This window comes from Bos grunniens, chromosome 10, assembly GCF_055505025.1.
Source record: "Bos grunniens cultivar Pamir isolate PY7600 chromosome 10, Bosgru_T2T1.0, whole genome shotgun sequence".
Taxonomy (NCBI): Eukaryota; Metazoa; Chordata; class Mammalia; order Artiodactyla; family Bovidae; genus Bos; species Bos grunniens.
In genome coordinates this window covers 47,625,241-47,651,949 of record NC_141174.1, presented here as the reverse complement: position 1 = coordinate 47,651,949, position 26,709 = coordinate 47,625,241, and the positions used below count along the sequence as shown (strand labels likewise).

General features: G+C 37.0%; 2 protein-coding genes across 14 annotated transcripts in view; one reads left to right on the top strand and one right to left on the bottom strand.

The window, feature by feature from the left end:
• The window catches only part of UNC13C (unc-13 homolog C), an 839,460-nt gene that overhangs the window by 115,981 nt on the left and 696,770 nt on the right, over window positions 1-26,709 (bottom strand). For all 10 annotated transcript variants that reach the window (XM_086321016.1, XM_086321021.1, XM_086321015.1 and 7 more), the window contains 4 exons: window positions 21,639-21,765; window positions 12,301-12,397; window positions 11,523-11,666; window positions 3,730-3,807 (listed from right to left, as the gene is read on the bottom strand). In XM_086321016.1, the coding sequence (XP_086177142.1) occupies window positions 3,730-3,807; window positions 11,523-11,666; window positions 12,301-12,397; window positions 21,639-21,765 (446 nt within the window). The remainder of the gene's footprint in view (window positions 1-3,729; window positions 3,808-11,522; window positions 11,667-12,300; window positions 12,398-21,638; window positions 21,766-26,709) is intronic.
• The window catches only part of LOC147364479 (uncharacterized), a 537,088-nt gene that overhangs the window by 452,037 nt on the left and 58,342 nt on the right, over window positions 1-26,709 (top strand). The window lies entirely within an intron of this gene.

Genomic DNA, 26,709 nt, shown 5'->3' with positions numbered 1-26,709 from the left:
TTTTTTTAAAGATTTACTTTAAGAAAAACAAATTAGTTTAAACTATCCTGTTGTTTCATTGTTTCAAAAGCTAAAACATCTTCTAAGTTTCAAAAATGAAAACAAAAAACAAAAACCCTTTCCAAAACCTTGAATAAATTCTTACTATCGGTAAAGTCCACACTCTGGTATTGAAGGCCCTTAGTTATACAGCTCCAAACCATGTTTTTCTTCTCATCTCCCCCTACTATGTTATGAGGAACTCTCAGCTCCAAGAGGCTTATTCCCCACCAAACGCCTGTGCTTTCCGGGCTTGGTGGCTTGGCTTAGCTTGTGGGCCTGTCACTTGAACCTCTTCTCCTATTTGAGTCACTTCCATCATTCAGATTAGGGCCTTCATTTTCCCAGATTGTATCCTTTTGTCACTTGACATTTGTTTTATTTAACTTCACAACTGAGTTGCTTTTGACTGTCTTGCCAGCTGACCTTAAAAGCACTGTATGTACTGCTGTGTCTTTTTCTGCTTTCTCTTCCAGAATACTGTATAGAGCCTCACACATAATACATGCTTTAAAAATGTTCCTTGACTTCTTTTCAAGGAGGCAGAGATATAACAATAACATAAAGATGTAAAGCTTTGTGAAAGGGCTAGATGTGTCCTCAGAATAGTTGAAATTAATTTATAAGAGAATTCAGCATAATTATGGAATAACTTAACATTTGCTACATGCTGATTCCGAAGAACCAGCATATCAGGGGAAGAAACGAGTCAAAGAAAGGAAAATGGATATGCCTTCCAAGGTGCTGGGAAATGAGCCAATAATGAATCAGAGAGAAACCTGCAAAGGACTTCCAGGACATCAGAGAGGTATTAGTGCTCATCAGTGGAAAGATTTTATCATTCTTTTAACCACATTACACACCTTTGAAGAACTTTCTACTTGACTCTTAAAGTGACCACATCCTAACTTGAACTTAAAAAAAACAATTTAGAACTTCTATTCTCTTAATTTCAGGCACTTAAATATTTTATTTTTATAACACAGATTTATCTCCTATAGATTCTGTTCAGTAAGCTGAATCACAGTATTCTACAAAGTGATTTGATTGTCAGTTGAAAGTCTCTGGCTCCAGGTCTAGTCCTTTCTGTAGCATATATGATCAGATTTTCAGGATTTCAGATTCTTGACCCAGTGTCAACAAACTGAATCAAAAGAGCTTTATCCACTAGGGGACGGGGTCATTGGGTTGTTTTTTTTTTTTTTTCCTTTTTCATTGCAAAGGGGAAAGAATTAAGGAAGAGCACAGCTCTTAATAAGCAGCAGGAAGACTCCATGGGTAAAGGTTGTATCATCCTGCTTTCCATGGTTCTAAGTTATCTGGGTAGACTCTGATTGTTTGATATTAGCATTCAAGCTTATCTCTGTTTTTGATACACATAACAGGACTTTAGTTCTAGCTTTACACATTAAACCAACTCCAAGCCTTTTTAATGAAATAATTTCCAATGGAAAAGAGCTACCGAGAAGCAAAATGAACAAAGACACTTGGGCTCACTTGGCATAGATTGCTATTGATCTGAGTAAGGCTACATATAAAAAAAGAGATGCAGTTATCCAGAGGGAGATAAAAAGAAATATGAGACATTCCTCTTTGATTAAGCTTCCGCTGACCTTGACATGTTCAAATTTCAATTTAATTGAATCAATTTATCAAATCACTACTGAGAATTGAATTACACAACTCTACCTTAAACTTAATCAGGGAACAGCTTTTACTTACTTCTCTAGTAAATGAACAACAAATAAACAACTAAAATACCCACAGTAAAGGGAACATTAGCCTGATTTCACTAGTGGGTTGTATTTTTTAAGATTCCACCAAATCATGTTTCTGAGTAGAAAAAGATTTTTTTAATAAATCAAGTAATTCTGATTTAGATACTATTGCTTTGCTATAATGTGGAATGTGGAAGAATGGATTAAAAACTTGTGACCCATTCCAAATTTAAAATGTCACAGAAGAAAAAAAAATTATTCTGTCACAGATATTTTGTTTAACTGTCATCTTTAATTCTGAGCCCCTGGGAAAGTAAATATCACGGTCATCTCTTAGGTGTCTCTCTTTAAAAGTTTCCAGTGCTATTTTCAGATAAAATGGGAATATTGTCATAAGTATACAGAGAAAACAAAAAATAATTTTCAATGTTCTTGATATTTAAAGATATTTAAAAATTTATATCTGAAACAACAGTGATACTTACACACACAAATGTGCAAAAGCACTTCTTTAATCTATCTTAGCTGAAAGCTTAAACTAAGTAGCTGACTGTTATCCTTTTATGGAAAAGCTAAAATAACACTTGGCATTTAAATGAAAGTCTAAGACTTGTCAAGACATCAGTAATTAGGAAAGAAAAGCATTAAGGAAGGAAAAGTAAGCTTGTGTGCTATCATATTTCAATGATTTTTTTTTCTTTATAAAAATTTCATTTTGAAAAGTATAAAATATAAAGAAAAATACAGAGGATAATATAATGCTGATTTATATTTTTCATATTAAAGATAAAATAAATTATAAATGTCAAACATAAAGTAGAAGTCTGCAAGGGCTTTTTAAAGCTATTTTTCCTTTCTGAATGACAGGAATCGGCCTTGATAATTCATAGCCACCTTTCAAAATCTTCAATTTTTGATACCAAGGAAGTCAGAATCTTTTCTGAAATTATCTGGCACTGTTTTGATTTTCAACATATTACTTTTCAGCTGTATTATAAATTTAACTATAACTAGATGCTTTCAATAAATAAATACTCTATCTTGTCTATTAGAATATTTGTAATCAATGGCAATTAGAAATCACTACTGAGATATCCAGGCATTTCAATAAAATTTCTGGGCAGCATTTTTACTTAAGGGAAAGGAGAATCTTCTGGGACCCTCAAGAACTGTTAGGGCTGACTTATCTTAATGAGCTGTCAGCAAGAGGTCAATGAGGTTTCAGCAAGCATTCTCTTTAAGATTTGCCAGATAGTGGGAACTGATTTTTTGACAAAGGAAAAAACCCTGATTTTTCTCTTAAAAATCTAGTACTGACTTTTAAAATATTTTTTAATGTTTTAAAAAATTCTTATAATGTTACCAACATATTTCTCCTAAAATTATTATGGTGAATAGAAAGATTTTACCTTCCACCATAAAATAACATTGATTGTATTCCAAATTACTTTTGGTTTATTTTACTTCTCTTTATTCCTTTCATTACTCTGTAATATTGGCTTAAATTTTATCAACATTTGTCAATCATCCAAAAAATAAGACGGTAAGTTAATAATTCAGAGTATAGATCAGTATCACTCCTTACTTTAACCATTCTTTCCAATTTATCTGAAAACTAAAAGAATAAATTATACTCATTTTGGTATCGATGCCAAAACTACACTATTTGGTGTGAACATTGAACTTTTTAACTCCTAGGTCCCAGCTCCAGTGTTTACAATGATGTGGGTTTTCAATTGTTTTTACGAGTCTTACTCCTTATTGTCACGGAAAACCACAAGCTGACTGGCACTGAGATGCTCTCAACCTTCCCCTGAATTCTATTTTATACCAGTTCAGGACTACTAGAAAGCTTTCTAACAGTCTCCTGAGATCTCTATTTTTATCATCTATACGAAAACAGAAAGAAAATTGCTTACTTATATCAGTTCTTAATTGAGGACTATTTGAAAATAGAGACATTTTTACTTACCACATTTTCCTTATCACAGTATGAACTGAAATCACTTGATACAATTGCAGCATACTGAAGTAGTACTTTATTGATGGTCTAGGGAAAAAAATTGTGAAATTCATTCAGGTAAGTAAAACTTTATATGTACACATATATCTACATATGTATCTATCCCCACAAACACACACAATCCGGGTTATGTTAATCAGAAAACCTCAAAAGACTTTTTCAGATGAACAAGGGTCAGCAAGTGAGCTCAGTTGCTCAGTCATTTCTGACTCTCTGTGATCTCATGGACTGCAGCCCACCAGGCTCCTTTGTCCATGGGATTTCCCAGGCAAGAATACTGGAGTCGGTTGCCATTTCCTTCTCAAGGGGATCTTCCCAACCCAGGGATGGAACTGGAGTCTCTTGCATTAGCAGGCAGATTCTTTTAACCACTGACCTGGGAAGCCAAACAAGGGCCATGCTGCTGCTGCTGCTAAGTCGCTTCAGTCGTGTCCAACTCTGTGCGACCCCATAGACGGCAGCCCACAAGACTCCCCCGTCTCTGGGATTCTCCAGGCAAGAACACTGGAGTGGGTTGCCATTTCCTTCTCCAATGCATGAAAGTGAAAAGTGAAAGTGAAGTTGCTGAGTCTTGTCCGACTCTTAGCGACCCCATGGACTGCGGCCGACCAGGCTCCTCCATCCATGGGATTTTCCAGGCAAAAGTACTGGAGTGGGGTGCCACAAGGGTCATAGTAGTGACTAAATCTACACCTTTGCCAAAAGAAGGATTTCAAACTTATATTTAAATGACAATTTGTAATATTTCTGAGTACATTTGGAAGACAGTCCACACGCATCCATTCTAATACAACCAGCTCCATCACAAAATGATTTATTTCTAACTTAAGACTCAGGAGGTATACTGTTTGGTGGTACCGCCTCTATGCCTGTATACTTATTACCTAATGCCCCCAATGACTTTTTTCTTTTCCTGAATGATTGATACTTTATGCTTTCATTATCTGGCATGATTTCTAGTTGGCATCTCCTCTTCACCCCAACATACCACACACACACACACATACACACACACAACTCTACCATGACAAAATTCCTTGTGGTGGTTCTTTTTTCAACTTTCTACAGTATTCCTGAATTATGAGTAGGGTCAGAACATACCCATATGTGTCACTTAGCAATGAATATTTTCAATGATACAAAGCCTTACTAATAACAAAGAACACCTCTTAAGACCTAAATTTCAGCTTTTGTTGCATCACAGTATCTATTAATTTACCATTAATATAGTAAGTTATTTATTGATGCAATATTTGCTAAAAATACTGCCTAATCTTCCCCTCCTTGGCTTTTTTAATCCTAATTCAACATTTTCCTTCTCTATCTAATAACTCTTACTGAGACTAAGGATGCCCTCTGCTTCCATTAACTATGCAAAAGTAGGGAAAATGAACAAATTTCATTAGTTGCATTTTGTTTTAATTACTTAAACAGATATTGATGTGTTTGTAGGCTACTGCTATTTCTTACAGAGTTTGAATCAAGTCCAAAGTGGACATGATTTTCTTAGAAGAGAGAAAGCAACAAGAGAAGTAAATAGAGATCATCTCTTTTCGTAGAAAAGCAAAGACACAAAAGCTTTTTTATGTACATTCTTCTGAATTTTCTTTGTGACTCAAAATCAACTTGGGGAGATAGTCCAAGAAGTTAAGCTGAAGGAGAGATGTATAATTTGCAGACCTGAAGTCACAGAACGTGACTATGAACTCATTTATAGACTTTAAAAATCACAATGAAAACCTGAAACCTGAAATTAGGGCTAACAGGCAGAAAGAAAATCAATAGTTCGTGGAAAGAAAAGAACATTGTTGCTCAGTCATGTCCGACTCTTTGCGACTCTATGGACAGTAGCCTGCCAGGGTCTGCTGTCCTTAGAATTCTCCAGGCAAGAATACTGGAGTGGATTGCCATTCCCTTCTTCAAGGGATCTTCCCAACCCAGGGATAGAACCCAGGTCTCCAGCACTTCAGGCAGATTCTTTACCAACTGAGACACCAAAAGTGAAAACATGTATCAATTTAAATAGAAAACTAGGCTTTGAAAAATATAACATCTTATCAAGAAGTAGACTAACAAATCTAGGAAAACAGGTGGTGGATCAGACTAAAGTATTTTCTAAATGCATCTGTTCAAATTTTATTTTAGACTTCATGTTGAAAATTACTTTGGGGCTTACCTAATGAGTGCTGATTTACTCATGCATATGAACACTACTCTCAGTTTATAGGTTCTTATGACAGTGTCAACTGCAGGAATCAATTCACTATATTGCAAAATTAAAAACCAACAGAAGCCTGCCTTTAGGAGCTTGTTGCATCTCAGACTATCATGTGTTCAAGATTTAGTTTGGGCAGGGGAATCCAGACAACCATTTCTGATTATTCTCAGCATCTTCACATGGTCTAATTCTTGCCCCTGCTTCATAGGAATTATGAAGTGATTCACTTGAATTTCAGCTGGGAGGCAACTGATCCTAGGATCTCACATCTAATAACCTACAAATGCCAGAGGTTTGCAAGTCAGGATGCTGCTGCTGCTAAGTCGCTTCAGTCGTGTCCGACCCTATGCGACCCCGTAGACGGCAGCCCACCAGGTTCCCCCGTCCTTGGGATCCTCCAGGCAAGAACACTGGAGTGGGTTGCCATTTCCTGATAGGTTGCATTTAAGGAAAAGGGCTTTGTCATGTACAATGTAGTTTAAGGCCTTGTGCTCATAGAATTGCTGGTACACTGGCTATAACAATATCCACTTATTTGTGAGTATATAAAGTGCACCTAAATGTGTTCATGTACATTTCAGGGGCAACTTCAATGTCATTCTAATTTATTCAACAAAGAAAAATCACTATTAGACATTTCTTAATTAATACTAGTGACTACAGTTGAACCTTGAACAACCAGAGGGTTAGGGACACCAACTCTCTGCACAGTGAAAAACTGACTTGTAGCTTACAGTGAAAGCATTAGTTGCTCAGTCGTGTCCAGCTCCTTGACACCCCATGGACTATAACCTGCCAGGCTCTTCTGTCTATGAAATTCTCCAGGCAAGAATACTGGAGTGGGTAGCCATTCCCTTCTCCAAGGGATCTTCTCAACCCAGGGATCGAACCTGGGTCTTCTGCATTGCAGCAGATCCTTTACTGTCTGAGTCACCTGTTTTCATAGTTCTTCCATATCCCTGGATTCAACTAACCACATATCATATAGTACTGTAAAATTTACTATTTAAAAACTGGACACCCAAAGTTCAAACCCATGTTGTTCAAGGATCTACTGTAGTTAGTTAAGACATATCTATCTGAAGCATTTTTTCCAATATCATCGTAAGCATCACCTAGGAACTTGTTGGAAATAAATAAATTCCTTGATCCAGGACTCCCCTGGTGGCACAGTGGATAGGAGTCCACCTGACAATGTGGGGAACATGGGTTCAACCCCTGGTCTGGGAAGATTCCACATGCAGCAAAGCAACTAAGGCCATGTGCCACAGCTACTGAAGCCCATGTGCCCTAGAACTTGTGCTCCACAACGAGAGAAGCCACTGCAGCAGAGAGGGGCCCCTGCTCACCACAACCAGAGAAAGCCCTTGCAAGGCAACAAGGACCTAGTGAAGTCAAAAAATTAAATCAATTAAAAAAACTTCACTGGTCCAGTCCCAGGTCTATTGAGTCAGCAATTCTGGGGTTTGTTATTGTTTACTCACTAAGTCATGTCCGACGCTTTGTGACCCCATCAACTGTAGCCCACAAGGCTCCTCTGTCCCTGGGATTTCCCAGGCAAGAATACTGGAGTGGGTTGTAGAAGTAGACTAAATATCTTGCCAATACTACCAGGAGGGACATCTAGGAGTATACTCTTACAATCAGGAAGACAAGAACCCTGGACCAAATCCATCTCTGCAGTCACATTTTATGCATGGAGCTTTACAGTATCAGAGCAACATAGAGGACAAGCAGGCTGCAGTATTTGTTAAATGGCACTAGTGATGCCACTTCAGTGCTTCACACAGTGTATTTTAACGTATCCAATAAAACAGAATTCCCTAGGGATGCCTATGTTTGGCTTAATGGATAAACATGAATGGTGAGATTTTGGTCTTCAACTTACTAATTGATTTCTGATAACACTGGAATGTGAAGGTAATACAGATTGGTGGATGAAAGTGTTCCGTTCATATCATTTCTAGTCTTCTCTGCATTGTTTAAACCTTCTGAGCTTGTTTTGTCATATTAAAATTAGGAAAAATAATTGTATGTATCTCTTAAGGCGGTTGTAAAGAATAAGTGAGACAATACATGTAAAGTGATTAGTACATAGTGGTACTCAATGAATTATTATTATTATTTTCAAAATTAGGATTAGGTTCCCAGATCACAAGGAATATGTATTCTCATTCACCATAATATTGACAACTCTTAGCTAGGAGTGAATTAACATTTGTTGATTTGTTTTTAAGTAGTACTGAAAATATTACTTCATTGTTCTTTTAACTGAAGTACCTATACTTGTCAAGAGCAATAAGACGGCCATAGGAATATCCTTCAACCACATGCCCATTTTCCCATTCATCACAGCTCCTGAATGTACCTGCTATGGAATTTAAAGCATTTGCTTGGTACCTGATTCAGTCTTTTATATGCTTTAGTGAAAATAAATCATGTTTTTAAGATCCAGTTGACAGTGCTAACTCCTCTTAAATGTTTGAAGACATCATTGATGTGTCTTTCCTCCAGGGGATGATTTAAATCAGTCTATGTCCCAGAAAAATAATAGGATTTCAGTATATCTTGATACAAGGATCCCGATCCTAAGAATGATAGGGTTTTCAAGACCAATGGTTACAGCTGATGAAATAAAACAAACTTCAGTAGTATGCAGTTCCTGTGAAATAGCTAATTAGATTAACCACAAAGTCCCATTTTTAAATAATTATGCTAATAAAAGTTTATTTTTCCATGAAGGTTGCCAATTTATATTTTCCTAGAAAATGGTTTTCATTCCTTGTGATAATTCATCTCCCTATGATAGTAGCTGGTTAGTATTGAATGTCCATGGGTTAAAAGTGCCTTTATTTCACTGAAATTATTTTACTGTGCCAATAAAACTCACCTTTCCTCAGTGACACATGCAGCCTAATTCTTTTCCTCTTGCTTTGGACAGTCTTTCTACTCTGGGCTTCTTTGGCCCCATCTTACATAACCTGACTACTCTGTGAATTCTGCTTTTGTAATATGTGCAACTCTTATCTGATCCTGCTTCCACTACAGAGTTTCAGAAATAGCATGTGACATACTTTTAAAAACACTGTCCCTAATGACCCTATTTCATTCTTTTCTTGGCAGTCATCCAAAACACAGCTCGTAGTCAAGAAAAGACTTCGAGAATTTTTTAGAATAATTCTGCAGAATTCACTGCAGATTTCCCCATAGTGGGAAATTGGAATCAGCTGCTAAAGAAAGTTTCAATAAATGATTTTTAACTATTATCTCTAAAAGTAGGAGGTTACCTTAGTCTTCCTACTTAGCAGATATAAAAACTGGAGTTCAAAGTATTTCATGGCAGACAAATATTTTAAAACATTTTAGGCTGACAGCTGCGTGTCTGCCTAAAAGCCTTCATGGGCTCCTCATTTTTTACTAAAGAAATTCAGCCACTTTGCCTGCTCTTTAAGACTGTTTACGACACGAGCCTAACATTCCAACTGTAGTTTCACAGCCCTCTATAAATCTTATGCTCTTTCCTTAGTGGGACCTCTCAAGCTAGAAGTCCTGAGTCACAGAATAGTGGAGAATGACAAAGATTCTCTGTTGAGCAAGCTCTGTCCAGGCTCCTCTGAGTCCCCTTCTCAACTGGGCCTTGACCTTGGCTTATAAAGACTTGAACAAGACAGCAGCAAAATTTCTTAGAGTTCAAAGACACACCTCTTGGATGATCCCACATCCCTTAAAGTGCCTGCCTGAAAAAACCCAAGGCTGCCAAAAGATTTACCATTTATTCTAGCCAACACCTGAAGATAGGGTCCTATCTCCGAGCCTCTGTGGAAAGGTAGGGGCCTAACTTCAATAAGTACCAGTTAGCAAACTAGGTTGGAGAAGCCAATGGCACCCCACTCCAGTACTCTTGCCTGGAAAATTCCACAGACAGAGGAGCCTGGTAGGCTGCAGTCCATAGGGTCGCGAAGAGTCAGACACGACTGAGCGTAAGTGTCTTTTAATTTCATGGAAGAAAGTGAAGAGGAACTAAAAAGCCTCTGATGAAAGTAAAAGAGGAGAGTCAAAAAGTTGGCTTAAAGCTCAACATTCAGAAAACGAAGATCATGGCATCTGGTCCCATCACTTCATGGGAAATAGATGGGGGAACAGTGGAAACAGTGTCAGACTTTATTTTTGGGGGCTCCAAAATCACTGCAGATGGTGACTGCAGCCATGAAATTAAAAGACACTTACTCCTTGGAAGGAAAGTTATGACCAACCTAGATAGCATATTCAAAAGCAGAGACATTACTTTGCCAACAAAGGTCCATCTAGTCAAGGCTATGGTTTTTCTAGTGGTCATGTATGGATGTGAGAGTTGGACTATAAAGAAGGCTGAGTGCCAAAGAATTGATGCTTTTGAACTGTGGTGTTGGAGAAAACTCTTGAGAGTCCCTTGGACTGCAAGGAGATCCACCCAGTCCATTCTGAAGGAGATCAGCCCTGGGTGTTCTTTGGAAGGAACGATGCTAAAGCTGAAACTCCAATACTTTGGCCACCTCATGCGAAGAGTTGACTCATTGGAAAAGACTCTGATGCTGGGAGGGATTGGGGGCAGGAGGAGAAGGGGAAGACAGAGGATGAGATGGTTGGATTGCATCACTGACTCAATGGATATGAGTTTAAGTGAACTCCGGGAGTTGGTGATGGACAGGGAGGCCTGGAGTGCTGCAATTCATGGGGTGGCAAAGAGTAGGACACGACTGAGTAACTGAACTGAACTGAGACAATAAGAGGAGGAAGAGGTCTTAAGGGAAGGCTGGTTGCTCAAAATCAACTAACAAAGCCTATTCGTAAAAATCAAGGGAACTGCTCAGACTCACACTATAGTTATTGGCTGATTTGAAATTAGAACTCAATTTTCATTACTCCAAATTCAACATATTTTGTGCTACAGTGTATACTACTAAAAAAAATACTTGCCATTTGAATATGAAATTCCAAGATTTATTTTCTGCTACAAAGCTAAAGTGTAAATTAATTTGGCCACCCATAGTAGTCTCATCAATTACAAATGACTCAGTCATTCATGTGAATAGTAACTTGATTTTTTAGATGATAAATCTGTATTTAAGAAAAAAGAAGGGCAAGAAGACAGGTGACAAGCTTGAAACAGTCTTTTTTTTGCTGGGATTAGGAAATTAAATTGGGGTAGTGGTCAGACAAGACTAGTGCTATAAAATAACAGCATTTTTCAGATTCTGTGCAACATGCCAGAGTCCCTGGTGGCTCAGTGGTAAGTAATACACCTGCAATGCAGAAGACCTAGGTTCGATCCCTGGGTCAGGATGATGCCCTGGAGAAGGGAATGGCAACCCACTCCAGTACTCTTGCCTGGAGACTTCCATGAACAGAGGAGCCTGGTGGGCTACAGTCCATGGGGTCGCAAAGAGCTGGACATGACCTGAGTGACTAACACACAAATACACACACACAAACACACACACACACACTGTCCCAGCAAAGAAAGGATTCATTCCATTCAACCTACCTTTGCAAATCTTCTCATTAAGTGTGATAATGCTTCAGGATTGGGGCATTCCAGTTTCTTAATAATCTCAAAGCTCTGATTAAGCTGAGCAAAGACATCAACCACGGAGCAAGAGAAGAGCGCATGATCAGATGTCTGTTGGAACTGAGGAGAGAGAAGATGAAACCATTCCTGAAACATATTACATGGACTGTGGAAAGAATTTTCATTATTTCTCAAAACAACTCAATCTCCTATATCATGCGCCTTCATTTCCCAGTAAGAAAATGCTTGTTCATTTTAAAATCATTCATCTCCTTTTCTGAAAAGTATAGTAAAACTAGTATCATGAGGCAGGTTACTATTAATTGAATTGGGGGAGTGGTTTTTTTCAATTTCTTATTCCCCACAGGCATTAGGATGGTTTAGCAAGCTGATTGTGGCTCGAGACATTTGATTTACTCTAGAGGGATTGGGAGAGTGTCTGTCCCTAATCTTGGAATCCTGGAAAGGTTCCAGAGCAATGGGGACGCTTTGTATAAGCCTAATGAACTTGTAGATTCAGGTCAATTCAAGGAGTAAAGAATCTTGGAGCAAAAGGGTGATTGATTTTTTTTTTTAAAGCAATTCCCTAGGTGTCTTATCAGACTTTAAAATTGTGTTCTAATTATATTTTGGTAATTAGAGTATTAAAAAAATGTTAATTAATAGCAATAAACCTAACAATTCCCATTAGCTTAAAAGTGAGCAGTATGAATAAATCTCAATAATAAGCAATCTGAAAGTCATTTAAACTCACTCCATCTTTTTTGTCTCTTCCCAGGGCTCCATGTAGGAACTCCATTGACACATCTTCATTTTCATCTAGCCACTGCATGACAAAAGGTTCAAACCACCTGAAAAAAATTAATATTATGACATACTATAAAAGATGTCATTCACACATAATTAATAGAAAATGCAGTATTGCTCTTTTCTTATCTGAGAGTAATTCAGGACCAAAACCTCTTTTCATTCTCTTTTTCTAGTTTTGCTACCTTGAAGACCTTTATCTTCACTTCTTAAATATATCCCCTTCTTGGAATTCCCTGGCAGTCCAGTGGTTAGGACTCTGAGCTACCATTGCAGGGGGCATGGGTTTGATCCCTGATTGGGGATCTAAGATCCTGCATGCTGTGCAGGGTGGCCAATATCTATCTATCTAACTTTCCCTTTTACCTTCAATTCCTTCCTTTCTCTTGACCCTTCTCATGCTGTTTCATTAGTTCCCAATTCCCAATCTATGATTCTCTTTACAATTCAAAATCCTGTAAAACGTAGATCTTGTATGCTGTGTGCCCCACTGTATCATTCTCTTATTTCTCAGGGCTTTGCCATCTGGCTTTCATCTACCACAACTCCTCTCCTGTAACTGATCCTGCAGGCTCACCTTCAAATTTTAATGATCTGTAATCAACCTGCAGTTGGGCTTTGTGAATGGTCTGTTTCAAAGTTCTTTTTTCCATAAGAATGTACAATGGATGTACAGTTGTCTAGCACCATTTATTTAGAAGGTCATCCTTACCCCCACTGCTGTGAGTTGGCATCTTTGATGCAAATCAATTAACAGCAATGAGTGGATTTCTCTTCAGACTACTTTATTTCACTCATCTATTTGTTACACACAACACTATACAATTAATAACCAGCTTTTGAATATGTCTTGACAACTGATAGTGCAGTTCTCCAACATTTTTACTTCCTCTTCAAGGTTGCTGTGGCTAGTCTTGGCCCTTTGTATTTTTATGTACTACATTTTTTTGAACAAACTTGTCAATCTTCACACAAAGAGTATAGTTGATTTACAATGTTGTATTAATTTCTACTGTACAGTAAAGTGATTCAGGTATATGCATACGTGTGTGTGTGTGTGTGTGTGTTCAGTCGTGTCTGACTCTTTGAAACTCCATGGACTGTGGCCTGCCAGGCTCCTCTGTCCATGGAATTTTCCAGGCAAGAATACTGGAGTGGGTAGCCATTTCTTCCTCCAGGGCATCTTCCCAACCCAGGGAGTGAACCCATGTCTCTTGTGTCTTCTGCCCTGGCAGGTGGATTCTCTACCACTGTACCACCTGGGAAGTCCGATCTATCTATCTATCTATAAAATTGGTTATTCTTGATCTCATGGGGAAGTTTTCAAAATTTTATCTATGTTTGTATAGTTTGTTTAAATGGGGGGGTTATTTTATTAGATTAAGAGAGTTTCCTTGATTTTTAATTAATGTTCTATTTTATCTAATTACTGCTATAAGTTTAGTGTAATGATTGTAGGAATTTTCTCCTTCATAATTTAAATATGGTGAATTGTGTTCATTGCTTTTAAAATGTGTAATCTCATATCCCAGGAGTAAATTCCCCTTTGTCATGTTTATATTAGCCTTTTTATATTGGCTAATATTTCATTTATTTTTTTAACTATGTTCAGAGAGAAATTGGCCTGTAATTATTCTTGTGTGCTGTGTTCTCAATGAGTTTTAGTAGTGAGGATATGGTGACCTTAAAAATGATTTGAGAAGTATTCCTACCTTCTCTGGAACAGTTTGTGTTACATTGGTGATATTCTTTCTTAAACATTTGGAAGAATTCAGTTTGGCGCCATCTGGGCATGCAGTTTTAATTGTGACATGAGCTTTAATTAAGGATTCAAATTTTAAAATACAGACCCATTCAGATTTTATATTTTTTGTTATGCTAGCTTGGTTTTAGTTATTTTGCCTAACTTTTAAATGGCCTACCATAAATGCTCTTTTAATAATTTTTTATCTTTGTAGGATCTTTTGTGATATCTTTTCCTGATAATGGTAATTTGTAACATATTTTTTTTTTTTGCACTGCCCTTGCTAAGGTTTCTTGGATTTTTTTCATCTTCTCAAAAACACACTTGGCTTTCTAACTCCAGGTGGCACAGTGGTAAAGAATCTGCCTGCCAAAGCAGAAGACAGGAGAGATGCACGTTTGATCCCTGGGTTAGGAAGATCCCTTGGAGTAAGAAATGGCAACCCACTCAAATATTCTTGCCTGGAAAATTCAATGGACAGAGCAATCTGACAGGCTTCATTCAGTCCATGGGGCTGCAAAGAGTTGGACAGGACCGAGCACATAAAATTTTCTACTTTATTTTTAACCCAGGTCATGTTGATATTTTCTTTTTCTATTTTCTCTTGATTTTAAACATTTCTTCTGATAATTACATCACTGATTTTATAGTTTTTCCTTTCTTTGTATAGAATCAGAGCCATAAATTTTCTTCTATTTCCTGTTTTAGTTGTAATCCACAAATTTTGACATGCTATATTTTATCATTAGTTAAAAATACTGTGTAATTTACACTGTGGTTTATTTTTTGACATATGAATGATCTAGAGTATCTGCTTAATTTCCTATCTGTGGTCCAAGAACATACAGTATATTTTCTAAGCTTTTAAAATTCATTATATTTGCTTTTGGGTCTAGCAGATAGTCTGTTTTGGTAAGTGCACCATGTGTGTCTGTTAAAAATGTGTATTTTCTCACTGCTGGTTAATTATAAATTACAGATAGGTATTCTGTGTGCATGTGTGTGTGTAAATGATATCTATGAAAATTTGTGGAAACTCTGGGTGAGCAGATAGAGATGTATCTGGGTAGATAAATTCTCTGTTTTATTCATGCTTTTGAAATGTCTTTATTAATGACATTTTGTCTGATTCTTCAGTTTCTGAAAGAACTGTAATCTCCAAATAGGATTGTAGATTTTATTTTTCATTTTATTTCTGACAATTTTTGCTTCATATATTTTGCTGACATGTCATTTAATACATACAAATTGAGAAATGATATCTTTTTAAACTTTATTTTTGAAAAATTTTCATTGAAGTACAGTTGATTTACAATGTTGTGTTAGTTCTTGGTGTACAAGAAAGTGGGTTAGTTGTATATATTACATTATATATTCTTTTTTATATTCTTTTCCACTTGGGTTTGTATGGGGTACTGAATATAGTCCCTGTGCTAAACAGTAGGGCCTTGTTTATCTATTTTATATATAGTAGTTTGTATCTGTTAATCCCCAGTCTCCTAATTTATCCTAGCCCACCTTACCCCTTTGGTAACCATAAGATTGCTTTCTGTGTCTATGAGTATTTGCTTTATAAATCAGTTCATTTGTATCATATTTTTTATTTCATAAATGTGATATCATATGGTATTTTTCTCTGACTTACTTAGTATGATAACCTCTAGATCCATTCATGTTTCTGCAAATGGCAATATTCCATTCTTTTTATGGATAAGTAATATTCCATTGTATATTTGATCCACATTTTCTTTATCCATTCATCTGTCAATTGATATTTAGGTTGCTTCCATGACTTGCCTATTGTAAATATTGTTGCTATGAATTTGAGGGTGTATGTATCTTTTCAAGTTAGTTTTTTCCAGATATATGTCTAGGAGTAAGATTGCTGAATCATAGGGCAACTCTATTTTTAGCTTTTTATGGAACCCCCATACTGTTTTCCATAGTGGCTGAGCCAACGTACATTCCCACCAACAGTGTAGGAGGGATCTCTTTTCTCAACACCTTTTCAGCATTTATTTGTAGACTTTTTGATATTGGCCCTTCTGACCTGCGTGAGGTGATATCTCAGTAGTTTTGATTTGCATTTCTCTAATTAGTTTTGTTGAGCATCTTTCCATGTGCCTATTGCCCATCTGTATGTCTTCTTTGGGGATCTATCTAGTTTGGTCTTCTACACAATTTTTTTTAAGCTTGAACAAATAGAAAAATGACATTTACTTATTTGTTCTGCCCATTTTTTCATTAGATTGTTTTTGTTGTTGTTGAGTCATGTGAACTATTTTTGTTTTTTTGAATTTAATCCCTTGTTGGTCATGCTGTTTGCAAATATTCTCTCCCATTCCATAGGTTGTCTTTTCATTTTGTTTGTGGCTTCTTTTGCTGTGCAAAAGCTTGTTTGATTTGGTACCATTTGTTTATTTTTGTTTTCAATTCTATTTCCTTAGGAGACTGACCTAATAAAAAACACTGATAGGATTTATGTCAGAGAATGTTTGCCTGTGTTCTCTTACAAGAATTTTATGGTGTCATATTTGAGCATTATTCTACCTTCATTGATATACATATAGCTGTCCAGCTTTCTCAACATCACTTGCTAAAGAGACTGTCTTTATATTTTGTATATTTTTGCCACCTTTGTTGAAGATTAATTGATTGTAGGTTGTGTGGGTTTATTTCTGGGCTCTCTATTCTGTTCCATTGATCTGTATATCTGTTTTTGTGCCAGTAACATGCTGTTTTGATTGCTGTAAATATGTAGTATTGTCTATAGTCTGGGAGGGTTATACCTCCAGTTTTGTTCTTTTTCCTCAGAATTGTTTTGGCAATTCGGGGTCTTTCATGGTGCAATATAAATTTTAGGATTATTTGTTCTAGTTCTGTGAAAAATGTCACGGATAATTTGATGGGGATCACATTAAATCTGTAGATTGCTTTGGATAGTATGGCCATTTAACAGTATTAATTCTTCCAATCCAAGCACATGTGATATCTTTCCACTAGAAATGAAACATCTTTTTGTTGAATTATTCCCTTAATTATCATGAAAAATTTCTCTCAAAGTGTTTATCTTAAAATCTACTTTTTTAATATTAATATAGCTGCATAATTTTCCTTTCAATTATTTTTTCATCATTTAACATTTCTAGACTCTCATGTTTTACGTGAATAAATTATAAGAAAGATATTTTGGGTTTTACTATTTTATCTAACAGAACAATACTTGTTGGCTAGAATATCAATCTACTTGCACTTAAGGTTTACACTTAATTTTCTGATACATTAAATTTTAAATCTATCATATTTCATTCCCACTCCCAGTTTCCTACTTGCCCTTCATCCCTTTCTTTCTCATTTTTTGCCTTTTAAGTAGTTTTATTTTACTCGCTCCTCCTTCCCCATAATCTTATTTGATGCCTAGTCTTATATTATACATTAAGAGCTTGCATTATAAATTATAACACACACACCCAGACATAGTAAAAGCTTTTTAAAATGAGTATTTACACCTTCTAAATAATTTGAGGACCTTATATTAACTCAGTCTATCATTCTCCTACATTTTCAGGCTATTTTTGTCCTCTATTTTAATTCTATGCAGATTTTATTCTACAGATTTTAAAACTTTTATATTGCTCAGTTCAGTTCAGTTCAGTCGCTCAGTCATGTCCAATTCTTTGCGACCCCATGAATCGCCGCACGCCAGGCCTCCCTGTCTATCACCAACTCCCGGAGTTCACTCAGACTCACATCCATCGAGTCCATGATGCCATCCAGCCATCTCATCCTCTGTAGTCCCCTTCTCCTCCTGCCCCCAGTCCCTCCCAGCATCAGGGTCTTTTCCAATGAGTCAACTCTTCGCATAAGGTGGCCAAAGTATTGGAGTTTCAGCCTCAGCATCAGTCCTTCCAATGAACACCCAGGACTGATCTCCTTCCGAATGGACTGGTTGGATCTCCTTGCAGTCCAAGGGACTCTCAAGAGTCTTCTCCAACACCATAGTTCAAAAACATCAATTCTTCGGCACTCAGCCTTCTTCACAGTCCAACTCTCACATCCATTCATGACCACAGGAAAAACCATAGCCTTGACTAGACGGACCTTTGTTGGCAAAGTAATGTCTCTGCTTTTGAATATGCTATCTAGGTTGGACATAACTTTCCTTCCAAGGAGTAAGTGTCTTTTAATTTCATGGCTGCAGTCACCATCTGCAGTGATTTTGGAGCCCCCAAAAATAAAGTCTGACACTGTTTCCACTGTTTCCCCATCTATTTCCCATGAAGTGATGGGACCGGATGCCATGATCTTCGTTTTCTGAATGTTGAGCTTTAAGCCAACTTTTTCACTCTCCTCTTTCACTTTCATCAAGAGGCTTTTTAGGTCCTCTTCACTTTCTGCCATAAGGGTGGTGTCATCTGCATATCTGAGGTTATTGATATTTCTCCCAGCAATCTTGCTAATGTGCTTTAAATGTACTAATTTGTTCATCTTCTCTAATACTTTTAATTCTTTATTACTGTATTCTTAAGTCATTTTTCTCTGTCTGAAGGCTTAGAGTATATTTTTGATGAGAGTCTCCTGGAAATGAGTTCTCTTAGGTTTTCAGCTGGGCCTCCCTTGCAGCTCAGTTGGTAAAGAATCTGGCTACAGTATAGAAGACCTGGGTTCTATTCCTGAGTTGGAGGATCCCCAGTTATACTGTATAAATGTTTTTATCTTCCTTTATTTTTGAAGGATATATTTGATGCTTGTAGAATTCTAATTGCTCTCTTTCAGCACTTAAAAGATATCATTGCATCGTATTCAGGTTTCAGTCACTTCTGTTGAATAATCAGTCAATTGTATTACTGCAGCTCTTTTGAAGGTAGTGTCTTCCCTTCCTCGACCCCAGTACACTTAAGTTTTACTTCTTTTTGATTTTAAGCAGTTTTCTATGATGGGCCTGCAGGTGGTTTTCCTTGCATTTATCCTTCTTAGGATTTACAGAAATTCTTAAACTTTAGTTTAAAACTTTTCATCAGTTTTGCAAAATCCACATCTAGTATCTTTTTACACACTGCTCAAATACTATTTATTCTTTCTCTCTTCTCTTTTTTGGGGACCCAATTCATTGTACACCAGACCTTTTTATAATTTGCCCCATATATCCCTGTTTTATTTTTTTCTATATTTGTATTTTTTGTTTCTACGGCTCAGTTATTTTAGGCCCTCTGCTGTGTATATTCTGCTATTAGGTCCATCTATTACATTCCTAACTTCCTTTTTCAGTTCTATGATGTCCAATTTATTCTTCTTATAGCTTCCTTTTTACTCTTGAAGTCCTCCCACAATTTGAAGGACATATCAAACTATGTCTGATAAGGCTAATATCTCTTTTTCTCTTGGATTCTAGTCATTTGGTCCTATTGTCTGGCAATCTTTAACCTTTTAAATATTGTGCATTGTCTATGAAAAATTGTGGAACCTTTGATTTCTCATTTCCTTCAGAGTGGATCTAAGTTTCTGCTTGTAGATAGAATGTAGGAAGATCACCAAGATCCAGGAAAGGCTAGATTTTAGGCTGGTCTCAGTTTGCCCTTATTTTTAGAACAGACTCCTTCAGGGATCTCACCTGAAAAACTGGGATGTTTATAGTGCTGCTTCTTTCTTAGAAAGCCTTACCTTCTAATTTTTGTCTCCCCAACATTGTAAGAATGTTGAAGTCTCTACATAGCTTTTTAATCTCTTAGTGCTTGCATTCTACTCGATTTCTGCCTCACTCTCCACTCAAGGGCAGATTAGGAATCAGAGAACACCTCAAAAAGAAACTGCATACAACATGTTGTACTTCTGTGTAGTCCCCTTTATTCCGAGATCTTGGTCCCACAAGACCAAGCAGGCTTTAGAGCCCTGAACACCGATGTTTGTTTCTCTAGCCGGTGGAGTCACTATAAACTCTGGGTTACTGTTCTCTGTTTGACCACCAGGGCTGGTATGGCACGTAGCTGGAGGGGACTGGGGAGAAACTGCAACAGACACAGGGTTCATCTCAATGCATTTCTTTTCTCAGGGACCTTAGTGACTCACTCCCTGGTGACTTGCCTTGATTGCTCTCTGATGCTGTTTAATTTATTCAGCTTTTATAGTTGGTCTTCAGTGAGCATGGTAGTCTGATTATAGTTAGTTCAGACAGAGCCAGAAGCAGAAGTCTCTGGCAAACAGCTCCCCTTTTTATTTCCCTATTCCCAGCCAATGATGTCACCAACACTTAGACACTTGTACTGCATGTTTAAGTCTTCAATCCTCAAGTGTATTTAGCTGACAAAGTCTGTAAATTCTATCTTTGAAATTTATCTCCCACACATCTTCATCCTTTACACTTTTACTACAGTCACACTATTATGTGTAAACTTTTTACTTCTCCTGGTATCTCATTCTAGCTTATAAACTTCTATGAGAAAAGTTATATGAATGGGTGTTCTAATCTTATCATTACATTACTCACTACCTTCTAAATCTCTTCTCTACCCCTCTCTACCCTCTACCCTCTTCCCATCTTTGCCTCTTCCAACCTCCACAGTGCCTAATGAAAGTAGCAAAAGCGTCACTGTATTTATATAATCTAGTCAAAAGCACTTTTCCTACATTACTTTCTACTAATTTTGTAAAAATATTGTGTTCTTCACTGAAATTAAACTATTTCCCATGGGCCACAGCCCATGTGTTCTTTCTTCCATAATTACCCTCAGAACTTTTCTTTCCTTTTCTTGTTATAACCTGACCAACCTTTCAAAGTCTATATTAAATGTTACCTTATTCATAAACACTGTGTAGAGTCACTGAAATAGGGGTAATATATCTCTTTTGTGAGACTGCACTGCATTTTGCTTATACTACTTGAATTAGTACTTATTTCAATTTGCCTTGTTTTATCATGATTTGTGTTCTTGTCCATGTCTCCTTGAGTATAAGCTCCTTTCAAGGTGAGGTCTTTATTTTTTTCTCCCTTTCCTAAATACTTGGCATAGTGCTTAGAATATGGCAGACCCCTCTCAACAGAATAAAATGGAATTCTGACAAATATCAAATGCACAGTATTATAAATCTGACTGTGTAATTACAATTGTATTTGATAGAAACATGCTTATGACAATGTTACCTGTTTAACAGTGACTTCTATTTTAGAAATATAAATTTCTAAGATATGTTTAGGTTTGAAATAAAGAGAAATCTGGATTATATAGATCAATATACAAGCCCCCTTCATTTTCCTAACAAAATCTGAGTTCAAGCACTTTTACAAGAAATCATTTCATCGTGTGAGCTTTTATGCATTATGTATTTCTTTCTCTTTGACTTGAATATCCAAGTAAGACATACTTACAATTCAATTAAATATGCTTCCTAAATATATGCAAATCATTTAACACTAATTTCATAACAGAAATGTCTGCATTCAAATGAAGATTATGAGAAGAGATTTTAGGGCTGCATAATTCAGGTGTAATTTTACAGGACTATGAATTGAGAATAAACTTGGGGGTGAAAAAATCACTACTTACAAGGAGTATTCAGGAACGGCATCCTTGAAGGCAGGAAGTTCTCGCACATATTCATTATAAAACCATTTCACTTTGAAATGCAAATTCATATAATCAGTGCTCTTGCATAACCTCTGCTTTTCATGTTCTGTAATAGATAAAATCAAACATTTAATAACGTGTGGTTTGCCAACAATGCTGTGTTCCCGTCTACTTTTATTATTCCTATTTCAGAAAGGAAGAAAATATTATATCTGAGGTTAAGGCAAAGTGAATTGCTAAAGACAGACCTGAAATTTTACAAAATGCAAAATCATCTGTTTGGTCCTGTGTAGAAATGTGAATGCTCTAATGTGCTTTCCTGGAAAAGGCAAGCATTGTGCTGAGTTAAAGAGTGATAACATACCAACATTTTTCTATTTATCTCCAAGCTTTCATATTTTGACTACTTTTAGCCTGATACTAAAGTGCCAGAAAGAATTAAAACTTGTAAGTATGAATAAAACATGAACCAAAGTAGGAGATATAATTCCTAATTAATACTGGAGATGTGAAAGAGTAGATCACATTTCTGGCCTGGATATTTAATACTTAAAAAATTAAGGAGAAGAAATATATCTAACTTCTAAGATAGCTGATTTTTTTTTTCACCTTTTAAGTTCAGCTAAAATTCTTTTGTACTCTGTGACTCTTCTGACATTTCTTTAAGCAGGATTTTCTTTTCTTTTTAACATTCTTTTTTTTCTTTTTAAATTTTATTTTATTTTTAAACTTTACAATATTGTATTAGTTTTGCCAAATATCGAAATGAATCCGCCACAGGTATACCTGTGTTCCCCATCCTGAACCCTCCTCCCTCCTCCCTCCCCATACCCTCCCTCTGGGTCGTCCCTGTGCACCAGCCCCAAGCATCCAGTATCGTGCATCGAACCTGGACTGGCAACTCGTTTCATACATGATATTATGCATGTTTCAATGCCATTCTCCCAAATCTCCTCACCCTCTCCCTCTCCCACAGAGTCCAGAAGACTGATCTATCTATACATCAGTGTCTCTTTTGCTATCTCGTATACAGGGTTATTGTTACCATCTTTCTAAATTCCATATATATGCATTAGTATACTGTATTGGTGTTTTTCTTTCTGGCTTACTTCACTCTGTATAATAGGTTCCAGTTTCATCCATCTCATTAGAACTGATTCAAATGTATTCTTTTTAATGGCTGAGTAATACTCCATTGTGTATATGTACCACTGCTTTCTTATCCATTCATCTGCTGATGGGCATCTAGGTTGCTTCCATGTCCTGGCTATTATAAACAGTGCTGCGATGAACATTGGGGTACACGTGTCTCTTTCCCTTCTGGTTTCCTCAGTGTGTATGCCCAGCAGTGGGATTGCTGGATCATAAGGCAGTTCTATTTCCAGTTTTTTAAGGAATCTCCACACTGTTCTCCATAGTGGCTGTACTAGTTTGCATTCCCACCAACAGTGTAAGAGAGTTCCCTTTTCTCCACACCCTCTCCAGCATTTATTGCTTGTAGACTTTTGGATCACAGCCATTCTGACTGGTGTGAAATGGTACCTCATAGTGGTTTTGATTTGCATTTCTCTGATAATGAGTGATGTTGAGCATCTTTTCATGTGTTTGTTAGCCATCTGTATGTTTTCTTTGGAGAAATGTCTATTTAGATCTTTGGCCCATTTTTTGATTGGGTCATTTATTTTTCTGGAGTTGAGCTGTAGGAGTTGCTTGTATATTTTTGAGATTAGTTGTTTGTCAGTTGCTTCATTTGCTATTATTTTCTCCCATTCTGAAGGCTGCCTTTTCACCTTGCTAATAGTTTCCTTTGATGTGCAGAAGCTTTTAAGTTTAATTAGGTCCCATTTGTTTATTTTTGCTTTTATTTCCAATATTCTGGGAGGTGGGTCATAGAGGATCCTGCTGTGAGGTATATCGGAGAGTGTTTTGCCTATGTTCTCCTCTGGGAGTTTTATAGTTTCTGGTCTTACATTGAGATCTTTTATCCATTTTGAGTTTATTTTTGTGTATGGTGTTAGAAAGTGTTCTAGGTTCATTCTTTTACAAGTGGTTGACCAGTTTTCCCAGCACCACTTGTTAAAGAGATTGTCTTTAATCCATTGTATATTCTTGCCTCCCTTGTCAAAGATAAGGTGTCCATATGTGCGTGGATTTATCTCTGGGCTTTCTATTGATTAACAATGTTGTGTCGGTTTCAGGTATACAGCAAAGCGCATCAGTTATTCATATACATATATCAACACTTTTAAAAGATTATTTTCCCATATAGCAATATTTTCTAAATGTAACTTTTAAAAATCTCTTGCTCAAAACTGTAGCTTAAAACCGTACTTCAATCTGGACATACAGTACTGGAAAGTAGAGACAAAAATAGTGTTACTGGACCCATTTATCTTTATTCAATATGAATTTTTGGCCAATTCTGTCTTTAAGTATAGACACTGCTGCTGCTGCTAAGTCACTTCAGTCATGTCCGACTCTGTGCGACCCCATAGACGGCAGCCCACCAGGTTTCCCCGTCCCCGGGATTCTCCAGGCAAGAACACTGGAGTGGGTTGCCGTTTCCTTCTCCAATGCATGAAAGTTAAAAGTGAAAGTTAAGTCGCTCAGTCGAGTCCGACCCTTAGCATGGACTACAGCCTACCAGGCCCCTCTGTCCTGGGATTTTCCAGGCAAGAGTACTGGAGTGGGGTGCCATTGCCTTCTCTGAAGTATAAACACAACCAAACCCAAAATATCCCTAACTATATGCAGGTTGAAAGTGTCCTCTGAGAATTTCTAATTGAGGTTCTGTGAATCTCCTTCAAGCTAAGGGCTTTGATTTATAACAGGAACATGCTTTAATTAGTATTTCAGGCTAAAAGCACTTATGGAAGAAATTAGATTGTTATAAAGTAACTGAGGGCATCCCTGCTTTTCAAAACCTGACTCTAGACGGACTTAAATCCCAATAATAAATGCAAGAGGTAACACCACCCCAAACTTAACATCCTCAAATTATTTAAACAATAATTCAAGACAATTTGCAAAACCAAGGAAAATGCAGAGAGGGAGAACACATACAGTTATACACAGAAATAAGAGTAATATATTAGTACCTAGAGACCAAACTCCTAGGCAAAATTATGAATTAAGTGATGTTTTGCTGTTTCCTCCAAATTTATTCCACCCTTTCCCCCTTCACTGCTGGTTCTCTCCCTATCCTTCTCCCTTTGGACGTCTAGTATCCCTCCATACCATAAGAGGAAACATGTATTTGATAAATTTATAGGTCGGAATTTAATGCACTACTACCCTGAAGCCCAGATAAGGGAAGACTCTTGCCCTAACAGCCTACACATAAAGAGGTTTCTACTTATCCCAAATGCAAACTCAAAAATTAAATAGCTTGTAGCCTCTGCTATCACTGGGGATCCCACACTTGGCACTAGCACAGAACAAGCCATAACTCTAAACATCTGTCTTTGTGACTAACACCACTTGCTCTTATGATTAATACTCTCTAAAGCCCATAGGAACACTGGAATATCTTTTGTTCTCTAGTCTAGAAACCATAGGTGATGGTGTCCAAATGCTACCAAGGTTTGCCGATTGCCATTGTTGACAACAGAAATAGTTACAGATTTGGAATATGGGAAGGAATTTAAGCTATGGAAGCATCTGTGTAAGAGAAAGGATAAACTAATCAACCCACCATGTTCTTTCTCTGGATGGCATATATGCAGTAGATTGTTGCATATGAAAGTATCATTAAGCACCCATTTTCTTTGGGTCCAATTCATGCATTTGAAGGTGCTCATGAATCAATGCAGTATGCAAAGCAAATCTACTACTAGCTAGGGGGATATTTTGAATAATCAATGATTCATATTACTTGCAAAGTTTGTATATATGTAGTTTTCCATATACATATAGGAAGCCTGATATTGGTTTTCTGCCAACTAGATGGTTTTTGAATTCTAGAACTGTCAATATTTTTATGTCTGAAATTTAGATTTATGAGATTTAACTCATTAAATTTTAGCTTTATTCAAGTGATTTATGTAAAAATTTATATGAACTAATAACTTGCATTTGTCCTCATTTTAATACATATGTTTGTATATTTTAGAAGGAAATACTTTTCTGAAAACTATATTTGAATTACATCCCTAAAAATAGGAAAACAATTTAAATTTTTATAGTTTATTTTAAATTACATTTTTAATAAAATACATATTCAAATTATGCTCATTTTGAATACATATTCAAAAAAGTTCATATATAACTTTATTGTTTAATCCTTTAAATATTAAGAACATATGTAGATGAGAGAGTTCCCAATATGACAAAGGAGGAATACCCTGAGCTGAACTCTCACCAGCACAACAAAATCACAACTACTTACAGAATAATTATTTATGAAAAACACCCAAATCTATCATAAGTGACCTTTTACAACTGAAGATAAAAAGAAGGAACACAAGCAGGAGGTAGGAGGGCAGAATCAAGGTCCAGTCAAGCCTCATGCCCCTGGGTGGACAATGCACAAACAATAATTACAATTGCAGAGGTTCTCTCTAAGGAATGAGGGGTCTGAGCCCCACATCAGGCTCCCCAGCCCAGGGATCCTGTGCCAGGATGAGCCCCTGAACATTTGGCTTTGAAGACCAGTGGGGCTAACTTTCGGAAGACCCAGAGGGTTATGAGAAATAGACTCCACTCTTAAAGGGCACACACAAAATTTTACACACTTAGACTCAGGAAAGAAACTGAGATTTGAAAGGAGCCTGGGTAAGACCTGCCAGCTGATCTTAGAGGGTCTCCTGTAGAAGCAGGGGGGCAACTGGAGCTCACTCTGGGGACAGAGACACTGGCTAAAGTCACTTTGGGGACCTCCTTGTACCATGTGGACATTAGTGCTAGCAACCAATATTGTTGAATCCTCCCTTTAGCTTGCTAGCCTGGAGAACCCAGCCCCACCCCACCCACTAGCCTAAGGACACCAATGCTGGGATGTCTCCTGGCACTCACCAGTGCCAACTACAGCCCCACCCATCATCAGACAGGC